Below are 21,744 nucleotides of genomic sequence, written 5' to 3' on the forward strand. Positions count from 1 at the left end.
ATTTTAGAGCGCATTGTACCACAAAATCGGTCAATAAGCTCAACATTAGTCATATATAAGACACACCGTATTATAAGGCGTACCATCTATTTTTCAGAAAATGTCAGGATTTTAAGTGCGCCTTATTGTCCGAAAAATACGGTACATGGCACCACCATGTACTGATATTGCCATTTCCAATGGCATTCTTTTAATAAAGGGTATTTTATTGTCTTACAAAGTGGTGTCCAAAATGTTTTAGAGAATATTCCTTAGATTCTGATCTATAATTGTTCAGTATTTAATTAAATATCACCCTCTTGGCTGTAAAAAAACAACAGCAACAACAACACACAACGCGAAAGCACGACTAAAATTTGCAGTCTTTTCTCAGGTACGTTTATCTTCTATAAAGACTGGTCACAGGTAAGCCAGATTACTGACTCCCTTTGTAACCTTGGGGTCTCCTAACCACAGCACTTCCATTTCCAAAAACTCAAGGGGAAAAAAAAAAGTCATTCATGTAGCGTAACTATTTAGAGCTCTTGCTCACCCAACGCTGTGGTACCCAGAGCCGTTTACCCCAAACACAAGGATCCCCCTAAGTGTGTCTGGAAGCCTGTTGGCGCTCTGAAGTTCAATGAACGGAGCAAATTGCCTGAGGAGTGGAAAATTCTTCTGTCACACGGGTGCTCTTATCAGTAAAAGCCAGATGGAGCTTCTCCGTGCTTGCATTATCTATGTGAAATAGCTTTTTTTTCTCAGAGGAAACCCAAGGATTTGCCCCTCCTCCATGGCCCATTGGAGGAAATGGCCAGAGGTTTGGGAAGATGGGCCCAGATCAGTCGCATTTCTAGCAAGGCCCATCTGCTGTCACCATCTACGTTCCTTTTTAAATGTCTTTATTTGTGTTTACCATTTCACATACAGAATCCGTCAGTAGGTGCGGAGGTGACTGAATATCTGTGGTTGGGGAAAAAAAAAAATATATAGAAAGATTTGCATAAACTGCGCTTGGAAGAGCTTTTATGGTAAAATCTGTTCAGGACAGCTGTCATGTGATGGAGTTGCATTTAAAAAGCGCATTAAATGCCAGAGGGTTTGACTGGGCAGTGTCTGTCGTGTTCATATTCAAGTTTTGAAATCACAGATTACGTAATCAGAAGCCACGATGATGCACAACTTTTTATTTTATTCAAATATTGGCCTGCTCCCTTGGTTATGGTCACACTCTGTAGATGTCTTGCACAGATAATGGGATCTAAGTTGAGAGATCTTCTCTTGAGGATGTCTGAAGAACACGGCTGAAAGGTTCGTTAGCCTTTTAGTTGATATTTGCATTTTTGTCTTGCATGGTATAGAATTAGATGATATTAAAATTGCAGCTTCTGATCAGCTGATCCACCAATCGGGGCTAGTCGACTGTGAAAAAGGTTGATTCTGGTCTCCAGCTGATTTTCTGTGCATATAATTATAAAACGGAGGCATGTTCGAGGCCTAATGCTGTTTTCAGACAACCTGTTGCATTGGTTAAGGGTTTGCATCTCTGCTCAGTCGCTGCAAAGCTTCATCCAGCTTTGCCGCCATGTATTTAACCTGCAGAGTGAGCTGCAGCTTTGCTGTCATCCTCCTCTCATCGTTTCCAACAGAAATCTTAAAGGGTAGAGGATGTTGTAGATTTGGCGACTGTTTCTCATAAACACCAACGCTAAAGAAGTCAAGTGGAGATGTTTGTGTAAATTACACTGTTAATTTGCATTGATTTTTTTTTTTTACTTGTGTGAAGCTAATTTATTGTTAAATCCAACATGGGGAATTGTTTAAAATGAATCATTCTAGCTATTTCTACATTATGCCTTTTAATAAAAGCTGTGATAGTGCAGTCACGAGTGAAATCTGATAATCGCTTTTCAACTGAGCTTCCTACTAGAAGGCTGATTTGTTTGGGAATGCTTATGTTCCTGTGACCCTCAGGACAAACCTGGAGCTGGAGCTGGTGCATCGGGGAGGAAACATGTGCTCCGGAGGAGCCAGTGCAGCGGCCAAGCGATCATGTCTAAGTGAGTGGTGGCTGGTTTAACTCTTTATACTTATTTTATTTGTGAACAACCACTGAATGGCAAGACAAGTTACTGGCCTGATTTTAACAAAGTAATTCAACTGGACATTCGGGTCGCAACTAACTGGGTCTCTTTGCTCAGTCGTGCTTCTACACGCCTGTGTTTGAAATAAGAAAATAATGTTTTTTACAGCATGTGGGTTTTCAATAATCTTTAGATTGTTTGAATTTTGTGACAGATTATATGTTTGATACTGTTTAACTTGCAGTTAAGCACATCAATCATTATTACAGCTAAGCTGCCAAGAAAAAGATACAAGTTAATCGTCAGTGAGCAAAAACAATTATAGATTTATAGTCTTGGATGAGCTATTTGAAAAACTCAAAAAAAAAACTGAATTGTTCAATTACAGTTTATCTACAGTAAAGTTATTTTAATAAGATGTAAAAGGATCTGAGACGTTATCTGAATCTGAAATGAAACCATGAATGGACCTATCTGTATTTCTCCACAATTACGAACAAAACATTGATTAAAAAATGGCCGTTGAAAGATATTACAATTTTATCTGTGGATAGAAAGAAGAAATCTCAGGAAGAAATGTGTAGAGTTTAACTTCCCGTCTACTATTTATCTAATTGTTCTGTCAGGGTTGCGGTCGCTCCAGCGAAACGGCCCGTCATCCCTTGGTGCCTGAAAAGAGATTTCACATTGGAGGGTTGCCATTTTGGAGCTACATTAACCGTGTAGCCGTACTGACAGCCAATTTTCCCCATTTGCAGTACATTAGTGTTCATTCTTCTTAGGGATGGATTTAAAGGAAAAAGGCAGACGTTCGCTAGCTGTGAGAACCCATGGGGCTCTTAATCCTGCTTCCTTATAGGCCCCTCGTGTGTTCAGCTGATGAGGTTACAATTGACTACAGAAACAAGCTCTCTTTTCAATTCCCATGGCTCCAGCTAAATGAAATCTAGAGAGTTCAGCTTTCATACAGCTGTGCTCTTTTAACTGCAGAGATTGAACTCTGTTACTTTTAAAGAGGCCTTTTAAAGGAGAATGACGCTGACCTTACCGGTGCCAATCTGCAGCTCGGGCGGCAGTGTTTTATTTGGGATTAATGTTTTTTACTTTCAAACCATGATCACATGACCTGAGTCAACTAATGCATCATCTTAGAGATGGACCCACTAAGTAAAGCCTCAGTGTTTTGCAAATGAGGCTTCTTGTTCACATTCAGTTTCTTTATTTAGATTTTATGTGCTACATCAACATAATGGAAAATGACGTATTCTGCATTTAAAGGCACGATGCACTTTTTTTTGTCATTTTTACCTTCACTATTACGTGCTACTTCGTATTGTTCTATGTTTCGCATTGAAACACCTAAAACTGTCTGTAAAGAGACAAAATATGTAACATTTTAAGGAGTGCTATGATGAAAAAGCTTCTGTTTTGTCCAAGAGCAGAGCATGTAACTCTACAGTGATTAATGTGCTACTTGGTTAAAGCATGCTGAAGGTTTTTTTTTTTTTTTTTTAATTTGGTTTTAGTTGCTGCCAAATTTGAGGTATTTGTTTTTGGTTTGAAGAGGAAAAGTTGTTTTTACTTCATGTTGGATCCTCTTGACAAACAGCTAGAAATGTTTAGGGCATGAAATTTGCAGCAAGCAGATATATTCTGAGTATATTTAAGTACAGCCAGGATTTTATTGTTTTTTTTTAACTCTTCCATCTTCCCTATAGTTGCCTCTCTCTGGCTTGACGCTGTTAGCAGGAGAGGGATGGCAGAGAGAGAGGAAACAATCTGCAGTGAAGACAAATGGGATGCCGTCAGACTCTGACACCTTGATTTCTCTATGCTGTGTCTATTTTTGCCTGCGGGGGGCAGTGTTGCTCCAGGAATAGATGGCTGATCACAGCTCTGATTATTTGAAACCTTTTGTGCTGCATTACAGCCTTCTGAAATCATCATAAAGCCCAATAAAGTACAATTATTGCTGTTATTTACAGATCACGTTTGGGGAGTATTCACGTTTACAACTCAGAAAATCTCCATCAGGCAGATTTTAACGCGTTTTGATTTTTTTAACTTGCTCAGTAATTGAGTTTTGCATATTATTAGAGTAGGTTAATTTATTTATACTGCGACATAATAACTCACTGACAGGTCGTCGTTGTGGTGTGATGTTGGCAGAGAAGGGAGTGAGTAAACGTGGGATTGTGTGTGAACCGGAGGTCTGGTCTTCATGTTTCATAAGTTTCACAGAGAACAGGTGTGAAAGCGTCGCTCAAGGCTGTCGGACCGGACCGTGAGTCCATCTGGCCCGACCTCAAAGATTAGCCAGCAGAGTCTTTCTTGCTCTCATGAGTCCATCCCCAATGCTTTGTGGCTGTGATAAACGCGAGCCGTTTGTGAGATAACAACAAGATGCTTTGTCTTTACTTCTTCCAGATCAGCTGTTCCACGTGTTGGCCATGCACATGAGACTCTACAGCATCGATTCGGCTTACAACCCGTGGACGAAGCTGACTCAGATCGCGCAACACAAAGAGGCAGAGTGAGCGACGTCCTTCCCTTTAAAAGCTCCCCCTAACAGGAAATCTATAAATCCGTTAACACGTTGCAATTTTCCATCCCCTCCTGTCTTTCTTGCCATTTCCTCTTACATAAAAACGCGCTGAATCTAAAAACCGGGGGGGAAAAAAGGGACTGTGGCTGGTTGCCATAGATACCAGTAATTGCCGCATCTGGCAAATTACGGGGCACTCCACGCAGAGCCAAACGACCCCCGTCAAATCGAGTGTACAGAGAGCAACTGCAGCAGACCAGCTTATTTAGCAAAATACAAAAATGGTACAAATACGCTGATTTGAAAAACAAAAAACATTTTTATGTTGAAAACATCAATTTGGACTAGAATAAAAAAAACATTTTGTGAAATATTACATCCACAATGTCAGCTGCAATAGACCTACGTTTTCTGCACGCTTTATTTCATCACCTGGTTCCCACAATGCTCTGTTAGCTTAAAGGGGCAATAAGGGAAATTTCATTACTTCAGCTGGAAACAACAACAACAACAAAAAAAAAAAACACTTTTGTGAAGAACTCAAGGTATTGTTTTAGATGGTATGACGTCACACACCATCTCTGGTTTACATAGCCGGGCGCTCTACACCTGAACAGCTGCTATTCAGGACTTAGTCCCTCCATGCCTGTAAAATGCGGGCCTAGCGCATCTAAACGTTCTCTTACTAACAGCGTTATAAAGTTATGAGTTAGTTACTACTTCACTAGACATGTTCCTCTGTAAGGTAATGCTGTTTTGCTGTGTATTTATCTTTTGCAAATATGCGCATACAAGGTGTCTGGTGAGTAGGGTAGGGGAAAAGGGTGGCGGGTTGCAGCTGGAGCGTAGGATAGTGAGAGGCGCGGCTTGTTACGCATCTTGTTTTGGTCCACAGACAGTGGTCAAGCCCCACCTAGTGGTGAAATATCGCTTATTGCTGCTTTAAGGATCTCAGGCCCTGTTTACACGACTTTTTCTGGTGAAAACTGAACAGTTTGGTTGTGTTGGTCCTGTTTTCTCTGACAACAACACAGTTTGAAAACAGGATCCAGGGTGTAACGGTTCGGAAACGTCCCGGTTTCCGTTGTCGTGTAAACAGGAAAAGCGTAACTTTCCTTACAGGAAAGATCAGAATTCCTTTATTGTCCCACAATGGGGAAATTCAGGTGTGACCGTGGCATAGACACAGAATTACACACAATTATTAGCAATGAAAAGAAGAGAAAAAAGAACAAACTAGTCTAAAATTAGCTCTAAAGGTAAATACTAGAGTAAATGTTGCACAATTATTGATATGGAATCGCTGGCAAATGCGCAGTGTGACATATTAGTATTAATTAATGTAAACAGGCACGACAGCAGAGTACTGTTTAGGCTGCTGACTCTAAATATAATCACGGGTATAATAAGCGATGGTTGAACCTCATCGTCTGTCCATAGGAAAACTTTATTTTCTGCCATCTCGAACGTTTATTAGTTGCGGCGGCTTTTTGGTACTAACGCATGTTCATGGTGAGTTTCAATGAACATAGCACCACTAGTGGTGGTGTGTGGGAATTGCACTGTTTTCAGGTTTCTACTGTTGCCTTGTAAACTGAGATTGTAATCAGAACGATTTTTGTTCTTGTCGTGCAAACACGTTAACAGAAGCAGAACAAGAGACCTGTGTTCAGAGGATCTTGTAAACAAGGCATCAAGGGCAGTTAAAGGTTCATCTAGGTAACCAAAGACATTTTTGCCTTGTTAACCTGAAAATCTAGCTTTTGAAGTACAACAACCCACCAAATATCGCATCCGAGCGCTCCCTTATATTCCACGTATTGTTTTGATAATGCGATTCAATTAGCTGTGGAAAACATGGTTTAAAAATGTTACTTTACAGCATGTGAAAAGGGAAGCTCAAACAACCTTTCCCCCCTGTTGTTCTGTCAGACATGCTTTTACACCTGCCACCATCAGTGCTTGCAGCCTCACAGTATTCTCCTTGGACCTATTTGCTGTTTAAAAATACTCTGTGAGAGCTTCATAAGGCAGCGGTGTCACTCACACCCCCAGGCAGTCAACCTAATGTAGTTAAATAGGACAGAGAGATGCCAAAAATCGCTCTCGCCATTTTCTTTCCTTTTTTATACGAGAATCCTAAAAAGAACACGTTTGCGTGTGCTGCTTCAGATAATGGTCTGTCCTTTTAAGGTTTCCCTCCAGTGCGCTGAAGTGGTGAGTGGTTTAGAAATGGAAGGTTTTATTCTTTAAGTGCAGTTCCTCTTGTTCTAACCCCCCCCCACCCCCCGAAGCAGCCTTTCAAGGGTAGAGCGGAGAGACCAGGACACGAACCGAACAAAAGAGATGTAAATTGAAACGGCTCAGAATAAGAATACGTTAGGCCAGGAAGCATTAAGGGTTTTAATCAGAGGACACAAGAGAAGGGTTCTTTTGAAGCTGCGTCTTTGTTGAACAAATTAAAAAATGGAAAAAACACAGCAAAAGAGCTTCTCTAGGATATTCTAATGCCACTTTTAGAAGTGATTCATGCAACGCTGCTGTATTTACATTCATGTTGAACTTTCTCGCTGCCATTTGGACATGCAGTAGTTGACATTTATAGCGGTGTTAGTGCTCTTCTATCTTTTTTTTCAGCTGTGAAATGCTCTTTTGGTTTCACATTACCACAGCTGTTTGACATTGCACTGCCTACATGCGGTACTAATGAAAAGCTCCTTTTTGTGTTTTATATTTTTTGCAGTGGCTTTGATGAGGAGCGACCTGAGGTCCCCATGCTATTTCGAGATGTCCCATCCCTCCTCATCATCTTTGTACTAACTATGCCACAGCCTCTGCGTAAAGGTAAGGTTACTCTCCCGGTGTCATGAAACCGCAGCAGCACAGAGCTTTTTAAAGCTGCAACACAAGGGACCCCCCCCCCTCCCCTTATCATCTAAGCCTGAGTGTCTGAAGGAAGCATTTCACATTTCTTATCTGGACTCTTGTTGCTGTTTTGGCTGCGAGGATCATGAAGAACTGACCCTGATGATGGGAGGTCCACACCTCCGTTGTGTCTCTTTCATTTCTCACTTATTCTTTAATCAATTAATTTCCTGTGAAAATAAAGGGAACTTTCTGAGAAAATGACTGGATGATCAATGGGGGATTATAGAAAGCGATCTCTATATTGCTGTAAATACAAGTGTAGTAAATTTCCGATTCTCTGTGTAAGACTTTGAAACAAAGATAAAACTGTTTCTTGTTATTGTACATTCTGATGCATGGATAAATCAAACATAATGCATGTTGTTTAATTTTTTTCTTTACCAACTTAAATACCAGTCGGCGGCATTCCATGTCAAAAAGAACCAGATGCAATGTCCCTAAACATCTGTGCAATCCTTCGACTAGCAGTTTTAAACCCAGGTATCCTTATAAATGTGACCTAGCTCAGTGTCCTTTTCTGTCCTCCCGTAGAGCACTTTACCTGTGTGATCAAGATGCTGTACAACCTGCAGTTCACTCAGGCTTTGGCTGCACTGTCAACCAAACTCAGCTATGAAGAAAGGCAAGCCTGGGTCACATCAGGTGCACTTAAGAAGGTGAATGTCAAACCACATAACCATGCTCCGAGAGCCTACATGCTCATGTTTTGCTTTCTAGGAGCTATTTAATGTTTTTTTACATTTCATTGCTTGGTAAATTGCTGACTTGCATGAACGTTAATTATGTTAGGGGTGTAATTTATTCATCTTAAAATGTTACCGGGTGCAGACATATGGAGAACTCGTCAGTCGCAGACAGTGACCTCTGACATTCAGACCAGTTTGTTTACGTTTTTTTTTTCTGGTTGAATAAAATAGGCTTCCTTCTAAAGCAGCCCACACCAAACAAGTGCAACAGTGGTAGGAAATAATGAAATGCAGTGGTCTAAGCATTTAGTCAGAAGTGCACAAAGTTGAGGTCTCTAGTTACACAGCAATAGAGAACGAACTGTGAGGCTCGCCCTATGGTCCTAAAATACAGTTAACAGGTGATATTCCACCATGCAGCAATTTACAATGTACACTTAAATAAATACCACCTGAGTTGAAGGTTCTTAACAAATGTTATGTGTTACTCAAAGTGTGGTGCCTAACAGTTTAAAAGGTGTTAACCTTTGCATTGCGTATTCTTGCATTAGAAGTGGTTATATGGTTCTGTACTGTCTGTTAGTTTGCATTGAGCTGAAAGAAACACTTGTTTTGTCTCTGTGTTTTATAGATTTTTTTTTTTAAACAAAACTTTATTGAACACTTCTAGAAACAATTGCATTCTCCATTACTTCCGCAAACAGTGCGCTGCTCTGTGACGTCTCCTCCTGTTATCTGAACATGTGGGTCGCTTTGCGGTCTTGAACCATTCAGACAGAAGTGTGATGGCGGCTGCATTTAGTAGTAATATGAACGCCCACCTCAATAAAATCTGATTTCAGCAAAAAGTCTGAATTGAGCATCAAGACCTGCAGTGTGAGCTTTTAGCCTTAGAGTCCTGTCACCATCAAGACTATTTGCTGTTTCAAAGAAGTGAAAATAATGTTTCTATTTGGTGCTGTTCTATTCCTGCGTCGAATCGAGACCCAAAACCTTACGGGTATATATGTCAATGTGTGACTTACAGTTACACCCATGATATATTAAGTACGTAATTCAGATCTGTTCGTTTTTTGCCGAAGTGTCTTGTTATGTTTGTAAGAAATCGGCGCTATATAAATAAACAGAATTAAACTAATATCTATACAAAACAGTGTTAATTGTTACCAGGTGTCACTGGAATTGTTCATCAATTATTAAACCAATTAGCTGAAAAACTACTAATTTAAGAGATTCTATCTAGTAATCTTCCATCGTACTGTCAATAATGCTCACAAGCCGCTGTTGATATGAGTGTGAAATCGTATGAAATATCCATATTGAGTTGCGTGCAACACCCATGAAAGTGAACGGAAAGCGCACTGAAGAGAGATCAGAGGCTCGAGAAAGGAAAGCTTTAGACTTTACAGTCCTCCCCTATAAATCTGCGACAAAGGACAGCAGACGAGATAAGACCGCTGTTTTATATTCTACCACCTTCAGCTTGATGAATGTGTTCAGCTTTTCTTCTGGATAAAATACCCGCCAGATCAGCAGAACACACATTCAAATCAGAAGAACACACATTCAGTAATGTCTCTTCCTGCTAATCAGATATTATGCTGCATTAGTCGGTGTATTCTGTAGCGGCAGCACGTCTTGTACAGGGGAAAACTACATATACTCGAGTGAATCATTCATATATATATATATATATATATATATATATATATATATATATATATATATATATATATATATATATATATATATATATATATATATATACAATGATCAGATTATTCAATAATAACTGGTTAAAAAGGCATTTACAAATGATGCACATCCAGCAAGTACCTGCAAGGTCCCATGTGTGAAATCCTTTAAATAGCTGACAAATGAGAGAAAATAGGAGTTGAATTGTGGAGCACATTGAGACTAAATTAATTCTCAAATGCAACACATAAAAGTTGTCAGAAGCTAAATCTTAAGTTTCTGTAGTTTCTGTGTTTGCCTGAACATCCGTTCTAGGATTGTATTATTAATTAGTTAGGGGTTGATTGATTAAACACATTGTTTTCTAGTTTATTTTGCATGTGTTACTTTTTATGTTAGAATCAGTTTGTAGAGGAAGTTTATATTCTGGCCTATGCTGGTGCATACTCTTTACCTGACTCCGCCAGATAGATTTGCTCCGCATATCCATCTGGAAACCTTCCGTTGAAGTAATTTTGGGAAGGGGCGAAAATACTGGATAGCTGATTGGCCTATGTTGGTGATAGACGGGCCAAATGAACCAATCAGATTCGTCGTCGCTCGTAACAGAGCAACGACGAAAACACAACCACAAGCCAAGCTACTCTTGCTGCTGCAGGTAAAGGCTCGTTAGCTCAGCAAAGAAATACTTTGTAATTCCGATAAAACTTGCTCGATAGCCACGCTAACGCTAGTTTCATCGGCTGAAGCCGCCATGTTCTGTAGACTGAACTGTCGCTCCTCGTTGCGTCACACCTCAACCCGCCTGAAAGCCAACGCTGATTGGACGTTCGTTTGGTGAACGGCTCCAAATTTTCTTTAACGGAGAGTATCCAGACTGATCTGCGAGTGAAACCTTGAAAGCTCGCGAGATCAGGATGGTCTCACGAGGCTAGCGGACACATGCTTTTCAAAAGTATTCACACCCTTTGAACTTTTTAACTTTTCGTTGCATAAAAACTGCAAACTTCAATGTGTTTTTATGGGATTTTTATTTGCTATACCAACTCAATGTTGTGCATAATTGTGAAGTTAAAAGAACATGATACACATTTTCCATATTTTTTTACATTTTCAAATTTAAAACATTAGTATTCAGCCCCCTTTAACCTGATGCCATTAGATAAAACCCCGTCTCCAGCGGTTACCTTGTTAGTAAAGAATGTCATGAATACTTTTGCAAGGGACACAATATTTCTGCCTTTCACTTCATTTTAATGCCATGTAGTTCTCTCTTTTTTTTTTTTTTTTCTTTTTTTTTTGTCCTGTGCTGCAATTCCCATTTGTGGCCTAAATCTTTACTCACATAAATTATATATTTAATTATTTTATATTTCATAGTTTAATGGTAAATTTTATTGTTTAATGATATAATGAAGAAATTGTACATTTAACTAATCAATAGAACATTTAATGGTATATTTATTTATTTCATTTTACATTTTATTATTTCATGGTACATTTATTTATTTCTTGATATATTTATTTAATATTATCCTCCTTAACCCTCCATATATTTAATGCTACTCTGGATGTTTGTATTAAATCATGTGTACACTAAATTTTACATTCAGCTTAATAAACATGTTTATTGCTTCTTAAAGGTTCAACAGATCTTTTTTGTGTGTGTTTTCTCATCATAAGGAGCGGAGGGTCTGTAACGACCTAAAATGAGGCTTATAAATTTATTTATTTGTTTGAGTTGAAATCTTTTGTCCATGTCAGTTTATGTTGAAGATCTCTCAAATGTTTAGTCTGTTCTGAGTGTGTTGTCAACATCGTGACGGGAACATCTTTGCTGTTCTCTCTCAGAACGCTGCGAGTTCGGAGAAGTCCTTCGAAGCTCTGCTCAGTCACGTCATCGGTGAACTTTCAAAGGACAAGAGTGTTTACAAGGTGAACAGCGAAGAAACTACAATGGTGAGTCTTTACGGTGACTGTTTAGCTCCTTTAAAACTTTACTGCCATGAAGATCACATACAATCTCCTCTCGGCGCCCCCTTTTCATTTCCTGTTTTACTATAAATTGGCCATTACCCTCATAGACGGTGATCTAATATCTCTGCTTATCTCCTGGAGTTGTCGTATATCACGGCGTTATCAGCGAGCTGTTGGCCGGTTATTGATCAGGTGTTTCTGCTGCTTTCCTCTCCAGCTGAGCTCCAGTGTGTGGTCGCCGCAGTCTATTGAGTTCAGCCTGCAGCAGTTCTGCCTGCCCTTCCTTCGCCTCTCCTGCCTTCTGCAGCACCACCTTTACGGAGACAACCTGACCGGCTGCCCGGTACATTTCGGCCTAAGCATCACCCATATTTCTGCTTCTCTTTCCCACTGAGATTAAAACGAGCGCCGGCTCAGTCTAACGGCGTGCTTTTCTTTTCAAACGCTCACCGGTTGCTTTCCTGTTTGCCTCAGGAGGAAGAGGAGTTCTCGTCTCTGGCTGTGTGTTTAGGGCTGTTGCCGTCAGCTCCTCAGCCTCCCAGCGCCGTACACAGTGCCTCATGTCTGGAGTGGCCCTTCAACGCCTTTGACTTGGTGACGCAGTGGTGTGATGAGGTCACAGGGCTATCTCAGATGCAACCTGAGCAATCACTAGTAAGTGAATTTTAATGAACATGCCAACGCTGAGAGAATGTGAAGCATGAATGGGTTTTCTGGGGTTTTGGAGGTTTTGAACAAGCAAAAGCAATTCCTTGCAAGTTGTTAGATCTGAGCACTAAAGGCTCGTTGGAGGTGTTGTTTTTTTCTTATATCTATTCAGTTGCCTATCTCAAAGCCTGAACGTTCACAAAAACTATTTTTTAGAACAAAAATTTTAAATACTGAGGATTTTTTTGGGGTTTTCATTCATAAATAGGCGTAAAGGAATCGCTCAACAGTGACATCTTTGATAACAGCAATATTAATTAAATAGTGAGCAACCACCTACCCACCCAGAAATTCAATACAGCATTTGCTTTGATTTCCTAATTTTATTTTATTCTCTTGTTCTGATAAAAAGAAAATATAGTACTTTTTCATTCTGTCTTTTTGATTATCTTTACAATAAAGATGCAATGAATGAGGAACTGCTCTTTACCAAAACAATTAAAAAAAATAGCTGCTCCATCAGCTTTTAATTGTTAAAACATCTATATGTGGCAGCCTTGGAGGGAACTCCAGAACCTGATCTGTGTCTGGCCTGTTTTTACTTTTTTTTTGTGTGCCACTAATGGCCTTTGTTTCAAAGCAGACAGACAGGGAAAAAAAGGGACGAGAGAGAGGGGGGAGACATGTAGCAAAGGTCAGTAAGGCAGGAGGTTGAACCCAGAATGGCCGCATCGAGGAGTGAGGCCTCCGCACGTCCATCTTGTGCATCACCCCTGAGCCACCACCGTACCTACGTCTGAACTGTTTTGGTTCAGTTGAGCTTTGCGAGTTATCTAAAATATTAGCTTCAGATATATAAAATAGTAGTATTCCCTTTGATCACTGCTCCCATTTTAGAAATGATTAAGCTGTCCTTAGTAAATGGATTTGTTCACAGTCTTTTAAGGTAGCTGTTAATAAACCCGTACTTAAGAAACTGTCTCTTGATCAAGACAATTTAATAAATTAATGACCTATATCTAATCTTCCTGATTTATCTAAAATTCTTGAGAAAATAGTTGCTAAACAAGTATGCAGCATTTACATAGTAATGACCTGTTTGAAGAGTTTCAGTCAGGCTTCAGAGCTCATCATAGCACTGAAGCGGCTCTGGTGAAAGTCACTAATGATATTCTCATGGACTTGAGTCAGTACTTGTCCTGTTAGATCTCCGTGCTGCATTTGATACAGTTGATCACAATATTCTCTTAGAAAAACTTGTGATTAAGAGACCAATACTAGGTTGGTTTAAATCTTATTTGTCTAACAGATTACAGTTTGTTCATGTGCATAATAAATCTGCTTCACTCCAGGGTAACATTTGGAGTAGCAGAGGGTTCAGTGCTTGGACCGATTCTCTTTACTATATATATTGTGATTTAACTGGTGATGCGCCTTATAATCTGGTGCAGATCTCCTTTATATATGATTAAAGTTGTGCCTACCGACAGATTTTATGTGGGACAATGTGCTCAAAAATCTGTTAAAATGTGTAAATACGACTTTGGTAAGCAATGAACCCACTCTGCTTAATGGATATTCGGAGCATTACATTACACTGTGTCACTGTATCACTGTAGGTCGGCGCGTACTAGAGACGTACTCAAGGCTGACGCTGCTTTTAAGACACCACACACAGCAGGATCATCTCATAAGATTATCTTAAGAGCCATCTCGATAATCGCGGCGTGTTGGAAGGGGAAGAATGGGTACAAAAATTGTGCAAATCGTTCTGCTGCGTGAACCAGTCATTAGACTACAGGCATGTCTTGAAGACAGTGGGAAGAATTTGCTTGTCTACGCAAGACTGTTTGTTCCAGTTTTTTACTTTTTAAAGGTGTTTTCTGTTTTTGAAATGTTATATTAGTAAGGTAATACTGTGAGAAGCTCGCTACCTATACCGCTCGCTCATCTGGAAGCCCATCAGACCTTCACCCTGCAGGCTTCTGTTTCATACCCTAGCTGTAACACCTTTGCTGTCGTTCCTCTCCTCTGCAGAGCTTGCTGGTCCATGATCCTCAGTGGGCAGCGCCTCGCCTTCTTCAGCTACCTGACAACTACAACATCATCTTCCAGTACTATCACAGAAAGGCCTGCACTGCCTGCAAAAAGGTGCCAAAAGACCCTGCGCTCTGCCTGGTTTGTGGCGCTTTCGTCTGTCTGAAAGGCGGGTGCTGCAAACAGCAGGGTACCTGTGAATGTGTTTTGGTAAGTTCCCTACCATGTTTTCCATTTCATTGGGACAAAGAAAAATATGTTTGACGTCACAGTAAATTGAGATTTTGTGTGTAGGATCTATACTTGATAAAATACAAAAATGCATTTTTGAGTTATTGATGGTGGCTTTAAAGTTGTCAACGAATTTTAATAAATGGTAGTTATTCTTTAATTTTCGCTGCTTTCCTCCAGCGTAGCTTTCTTCCTATGCTAAGTAGGGGGCCTGATCAGAGAGGAATGAGCTTTTTTTTAAACCCAGTGGAGTTTCTGTTGCTTTTTATTTTCACAGGAGAAATGTAAGGAAACAAATGGTGGGGCTAGCTTTTTCTTTAAAATTATAACTATATTGTGCAACTTGTGCCAGAGTTAAGGACTTTGACTCATGTTAAGCAATAAACAAAGAATTAAGATTTGGCTTTAGGTTTAGGTTTATCCACCTAATTCCTGATGTGTTGCAGGTAGGCCAGATGTTTTGGTATCTAATTGTATGTAGGCAGCTGTATTTTGTTGGTTTAGAGTGTAATTATTACATTCTTCTATTTTTTTGTCTTTCGATTAACACCTGCAGACCTGTCCAAACATGCCTAGTAGCACTTTTGCTCAAAGGCTAAGTTGTCACATGCACCCAAAGTGAAACCGGATTACTTTCGAGATCCGTGGATTTTATTTAATCAGATACCGACAGAACGGGGAATCGAGACAAATGTTTCTGAAGAATTTAATATTAGGGAGTCCACTAAAAAAACCACGGCAGCAGGTGTGCTCTGTTCACTACATAAGTAGATATGCATCTAAAAATAGAAAAGTTTTGATCAAAATAAACATAACCCGGCTCTGACAGTTAAAGCTTTTCTTGTTACATTTATTACAATTTTCAACACAAAATGCTGCTGCCTATTTCTGTTTTTCTTCCAGTCTAAATACAGACTCGTATGTCTGATTCATGTTGGACATCTGATCAAAATAATTCACACCAGGCCTCAACACTCCATTACGTTATATGTTAAATCAAATATTTTCCAAGTTTAAAACAATAATGCGACAGAACATGAACTGCAACTCTCATTAATGCAGCTTAATAGGCCGGATAGATGGCAGCGATCTTATGATTATGTGCGGGTCATCAGCGACTCGAGTCTGGTCTCTGAGCAGCACCTCGTCAGGTTAAGCTACATTTTTACCAGTCCATTTTATTTATGTGATCTTTGTTTTTGCAGCACTCCCAACATTGTGGCGCAGCTACGGGCATCTTTCTACTGATAAATGCCTCAGTCATCATCATCATCCGGGGACATCGTTTCTGTCTGTGGGGCTCTGTTTACCTTGACGCTCACGGGGAGGAAGATCGAGATTTACGGTACGTGGAATATTCAAACGCTTCAAAACTCAAACTGGAACTACTTTGGTTGCGACAACAAGACGACAACAGCAAGAAAATTATGTTCTATTTTAGAAAATGAAAACTGAGGAGGTATCAGGTTTTGTGGTTAAAGCAAGTTTTTCAAAAACGTGTTTCTTAAAACATTAACGGTGTTATTAGAATACGGTTGTTGCCGCATTATTTTTGTTAACGTATCAATAATTTTATCTCTCCCATCAATTTTTTTGATCTGTTAAAAATCACTTTTATTTTTATCTTATTACAAATTCAAAATCAAGGAGATTTATTTTTTATATTTTTCAAAGAGTAAATATTAAAGAATCAACAGCATTAACGCTCATATTCAAATCATGCGTTTATGTAAAGTTTTATGCTTTTTTTTGTATTTTTATGCTTTCGTTTCGCTTCCTTTGTTTTGCTTTAAAATACTTTACGCTGCCCTGTGTACGAACGGCACAGTACGGATGAAAATTGCCTCGGCTCACATTGTTCTTACCTGCTGTGTGTCTTTTCTGCAGCCGTGGCAAGCCTCTGTTCCTGTGTGAAGAGAGGTATCGAGTGTTGGAGCAGCAGTGGGTTTCTCACACCTTCGATCACATCAATAAACGCTGGGGGCCGCACTACAACGGACTCTAGGATCTTCCAAAGTCCACTTAAAAAAAAATATATATATACAAACAAACCCAAGATAAAGATGTTTTTAATCATTATTATTATCATTGTTATTATTATGATTTCCTGGCTCGTGTCTGCCTTGATAAAAAAAATATTAGGAAAATCCTTAATATGAGAAAAAACAAACTTCCAATAAGGTTATCGCTGCCACAGCTTTTGGTTTCTGTGACGTTTGGTGTACAGTCATGCCTAAAAGATTAACACGTGTGTGCGTTCAAGTGATTTATCGTGTGGTTTTCAACAGGAAATAAGGAATCTGAACTGGGCGAGATCAAAATAAAGAGAGAATAGGTTTATTCCCCATCAACGTGGTCTGGAGCAGGCTTGGAAAAGTCGGCTCTGTTTGGCTTTGAAAGACGGAGATCAAGGTAGACGTGCATTTAGAAAGTATAATATCAGAATAGCAGAAAGTCCCGAACAGAATTGATACGTTTTTGCCCCGTTTTTGATGAACACGCATATCCCTTTTATTTATCCCGGTGCACTCGGCTGCTCTGCCGCGGGTTTCCAGCTCCTAATGATTGAAACGACGTTTCTGCCGGCTGACGTGATGGTAGGCCAGACCAAGTCCACCCATCAAGACGCAAGAGTTTTCTTTCGCGAACAAGAAAAGACTCTTTCTGGGTCTAGTTGCAATCCATCCTCAGGAATTTTTTTTCTTTCTTCCTCTTTTGTCGTCTTTGCTGTTTAAAAAATATGTTTTAGATATTTAAATAAAGGCTGCTGCTCATTGTTAAAGTAATGTTAACTTTTGTGAAGATTTTTTTTTTTTTTTTTTTTGTAAGGTTGTGCTTTGAGTTTACAGTTGATGGCTGGGAATGTGGATTCAAACTCACTTTAATGTTTAAGGAGGTATGCGGTCGCCATATTTCACCCACTCCCAGGTGTCATTAACCTGCCTTTTTAGTATATATTTTTTTATTTTAGTATTATATTCTTTGGTTGAATGTAAAGGAGAAAAAAATAGCAACTCAAATGAGTCACTTTTTTTCAGCTTCATAAATATCACCGCGCAGGCATCGAGTCCTGCTGCGTTGGCAAAACTGAGCTCCACGTCTGAACAACAACAACAACAAAAAATAAATAAATATCACATCGAGTTTGTCGGGAGTTCATCTCTCTAGATCCTAAAAACTCAGCGAAACGTACGGTTCTTTTGAGAAGCCAGAACTCCTAATTGATCTCTCTGTGCTGTCAGAAAGGATTCCTTCCTTTTCGGCGTCCTCATCAAGTTCATATCTCCAGTACAGAGCATTTCATCATGACTGTCTCTTACTCGTGCATCATCACCCAGTTGTATCCATTATAAGAGCGTGCATGGCATCCCTTAAGCAGCCATCGTTTGTGTGGGCTACCTAATTTTCTGATCATCGCCTTGCTTTGTGGGAGGTTGGAGACGTGGCTCGGTCGTGCCTGCAAAGCTTCTGTCGAGGATTACAACGCTGGGCCAAGTCGTGCTGCGATGTGAGTTTATCCAAAAAGCTCATGGCAGAAACTTCCTAAAGAATTGTTGCATGCTGATTTTCTTTCTCCCCAGATTTCTTCCCTTTCTGTCTTTGTTTTTTTTTTTTTTTTTTTTTTTGGCTGTACCCACTTTGTAAATGACCGCAACCAAATAGCCAACGAGTAATGGGTGTAAAATTGTAACTGAAAGCTTCTGTGTGTTTTCCTGTGTGACTGAAGAGGGAATACAGTACATTACTGTAGATGCTGACTCAAACTTTCTGAGTTTGACCAGGACGTATGACTTGGGACATTTAATGCAAAATGTAACATATGTGAATAAAATATAAGCACACATTGACTGGTTTCCTTTGTTGGTTTGTGTTTTTTTTTTTTTTTTTTAATCATACCTAAAATACTACAGGAATCCTCTCAACAAACATGTTTTAATTTAGATATTTTATACTCATTTAATCGAAGTGATAAAGAAACAACATCAGTACTGAGGAGAAACTCCATTAAGCCTAGATTTGCAGTTCTGAACAAAATTCTTCAAACACAAATTATTTGAGGCTTGAAATGCTTTAATTGGTTAATTTGAGTGCAATTATTGTACAAAATACAACTGCAGTTATTTTTGAAAAAACAGCATGCACATGGTTCGATTTATTGTGGATTTTCTCTATTGCCTGAGAATCTGTACATTGGCCTTAAAGTATTAGGTATTGAGAGTTTAAGAATGGTCTGATTTTGTTCAAGTAAAACTCTAAAGATCGTGTGCATTTGGATTCAGCCTTGTTATTCTGAGACCCATACATAAAATCAGGGCCAAAGGAAAGCCATTTGCCTCTTGCACACAGTTTACCACACGCTGTTTAAATCACAGCGTGGGAAGGTTCTCATCAGATGAGGGCAAAATCTAATCTTTTGGTCCACATGCAGAAAAGTGCAAGTGGAGGAAAACTTAACACTTCACATTACACTGAAAACACTTCCCTCTGAAACCTGATGGTGGCCGCATCATGCTAGGGGGATGCTTTTCTCCAGCGGGAAAAGGGAAGCCTGTCAGTTGATGGAAAGATGGAAGGAGCTAAATACAGGAAAACCCTCGAAGAAAAAGCAGGATTTGGACACACACGTTCATGGTGAATGTACGCAAACTGTTAAACTGGATCTGTATTGCAAAATAAGCTTTTCTACAATCTTCTGACTCCTGTCTGGCTGTTTGAGGTACTGACCTGCAGTTCATTGGCCAACTATATGGGCTTTAACCAAATCTGTAAAATGCAACGTTTTATGCAGTCAGCAGCCAGTAAAAAAACACATTTTAAATAAGCAGATAAGATTTGGCTTAAACATTGAGAAGGAAAAAAAAAACAAAGGAATCTGAGTAGTTGTTCTAGGCACTGCTGAAGTTAAATGAGTTTCAGTGACCCATGTGAGGGAGCGTTTGCAGCATACTTGGTTTGGAGTCCATAAACAAGGGAGGCCCTGTGGATAATGACCATAATGACCAGCCGTGGCACAAAGCCTCTGTTTTTTACCAATTAGGGAGCAAGAAGGGGGCAGAAACTGCCTGTGTGCTTTGGTGGAATTTGAGCCATGCTTAAAAAGCCTCAGAGTTTCTGCAGCTGCATTTAGGCTAAAAGATGTTGGTGTTACAGGCGGTCCTCCGACAGGCTTCCCTGCATATTCCTCCCGTTCCTCCCTCTGCAGGTAGGCTCATCCTGGATCCTTCACGCTGTCTAATGGTGGCATAAAGTGATAGTGGGCATCCTGCTAACCACTTCCGGTCTGCAGGACAACATGCTCGGGTATCTGCACGGTTAATAATTAAAACCCTTTACCAAGCAGGAAGAAAAATCTCTTTGCATTTATTGCTTCGGAGGGTGAGCTGCATGGGAGGCTGTTAAGCATGACCCTCCATGCTGGTTTATATGGAGCCTGACCCAGATATAAAGGTCCTTGTGTGACTGACGACCTTTCTCGTGTTGCAGATGGAATAGCAAAGGAGGCAATGTCAAGGTAGGTGCTTGTTTTTTTTCTTCCCTTTATTAAGGTTTTCTCAAGGGTAGACCTTCCGATATTGTTTTACCTGCAAACATTCAGGTTGTCTGACTGGTATAAATCTCACCACAGCTGAAACATTTCCAGTGTGCTAAATCAAACCGTATTAAATTAAATAGTAGCGATGCAACGTAACAAAACTGCTTGAAAGTGATGCAAGAAAGCTGCATGATCGCCGTTAGATTTAATATTTTTTTTTTTAGAAAAGTTAAAGACTGTGTTCTTCAGAGTTGTGAAAACACACAAAACACGTGTTTTAAAGTAAGTAACAGAAACATCCGATTTATTGGAGTCTTGCAATTCTAACTCACTTTAAGTTGATTTTCAATGAACGGATGAGATAACTTGGCACCAAACTATAAACGTTTTTACTCATTTAAAAACTATACACATAAGAACCATAAGAGGTTTTGAAGGGCAATCTTTAATAATATTTAATTATAATTCATTTATAAAAACGTAGGGAAGACTTTTCGTTTCTTATTTTCATTTTTTTTTTTTACAAGCAGTCATATTTATTCGGAATTTCTTTTAAATAAAACTGTTTCAAACAAGCAACCATTATTGGCCCCATTTATAGGCACCTTAAAGAGGCATAAAAAGCCTTCAAACTGGTTTCTCTGTTGCAGTTATTTCTCATATATATATATATATATATATATATATATATATATATATATATATATATATATATATATATATATATATATATATATAATATTACCCAATTACTTGTGGCAGAACAAATGGTACCTATGCTGTCAATACTTTGTCCAACAGAACTTATTCTCTACAACTAGGAAAAAAAAGGAATTAAGTTCTAATTTCAGGTCAGGTCCATGTACAATCTCCTTTTTACAATATTGTATTTCCTTTTATCTAACTGAATTTTATTTTTTTATGGAATTTGATCCTATTCATTTCTCCTTTTGTGGTTTTATGAAATATTTTTATACTTAGTTGTCTAATTTGTACAGAACATTAGTGGAACATCTGTTTAAAGTGCAACATAAATAAAGTTGATATCAACATCCCCATTGATTCCATACCTTAATAAATATAAAAATAATAATAATTTGTACAGTCAGAAGTAACCATTCACGATATATAGCTTATTTTCCATCCTTGAAACCTTGAATGATTATTGTGTGTATCAGTAATATCTGCTACCAGCGAGGTACATGCAGCTAAGCCCAAAAATATTCATACCTTTGGTAAAACGAAATCTTTAAATGTTTTTTCAGACTGAAAGTAATATTAACATTTCATATTGGCTCAGACTGGCCTGAATCCAGTAGAGAATCCGTGCATGGAGCTAAAGATTAGGGTGATGACAAGGAGACCTTCTGCTGAGCTGCTATAATGCCATTATTGGCACAT

The 21,744-nt window shown here is 39.1% G+C and overlaps 2 protein-coding genes across 3 annotated transcripts in view; both read left to right on the plus strand.

Annotated features, from left to right (window-relative positions):
* The window catches only part of ubr3 (ubiquitin protein ligase E3 component n-recognin 3), a 58,004-nt gene extending 39,346 nt beyond the window's left edge, over nt 1-18,658 (plus strand). For both annotated transcript variants that reach the window (XM_036139271.1, XM_036139270.1), the window contains 10 exons: nt 1,954-2,039; nt 4,491-4,596; nt 7,352-7,452; nt 8,068-8,192; nt 11,769-11,876; nt 12,112-12,237; nt 12,369-12,548; nt 14,580-14,789; nt 16,016-16,155; nt 16,698-18,658. In XM_036139271.1, coding sequence (XP_035995164.1) covers nt 1,954-2,039; nt 4,491-4,596; nt 7,352-7,452; nt 8,068-8,192; nt 11,769-11,876; nt 12,112-12,237; nt 12,369-12,548; nt 14,580-14,789; nt 16,016-16,155; nt 16,698-16,815 — 1,300 coding nt within the window. In that variant the 3' untranslated portion in view covers nt 16,816-18,658. The remainder of the gene's footprint in view (nt 1-1,953; nt 2,040-4,490; nt 4,597-7,351; nt 7,453-8,067; nt 8,193-11,768; nt 11,877-12,111; nt 12,238-12,368; nt 12,549-14,579; nt 14,790-16,015; nt 16,156-16,697) is intronic.
* Nucleotides 18,659-19,916: 1,258 nt separating this feature from the next.
* Nucleotides 19,917-21,744, plus strand: part of myo3b (myosin IIIB) — a 116,666-nt gene continuing 114,838 nt past the window's right edge. Inside the window, exons 1-2 of the mRNA XM_036139273.1 lie at nt 19,917-20,013; nt 20,295-20,322. Coding sequence (XP_035995166.1) covers nt 19,947-20,013; nt 20,295-20,322 — 95 coding nt within the window. The 5' untranslated portion in view covers nt 19,917-19,946. The remainder of the gene's footprint in view (nt 20,014-20,294; nt 20,323-21,744) is intronic.

This window comes from Fundulus heteroclitus, chromosome 7 (genome assembly GCF_011125445.2).
Source record: "Fundulus heteroclitus isolate FHET01 chromosome 7, MU-UCD_Fhet_4.1, whole genome shotgun sequence".
NCBI lineage: Eukaryota > Metazoa > Chordata > Actinopteri > Cyprinodontiformes > Fundulidae > Fundulus > Fundulus heteroclitus.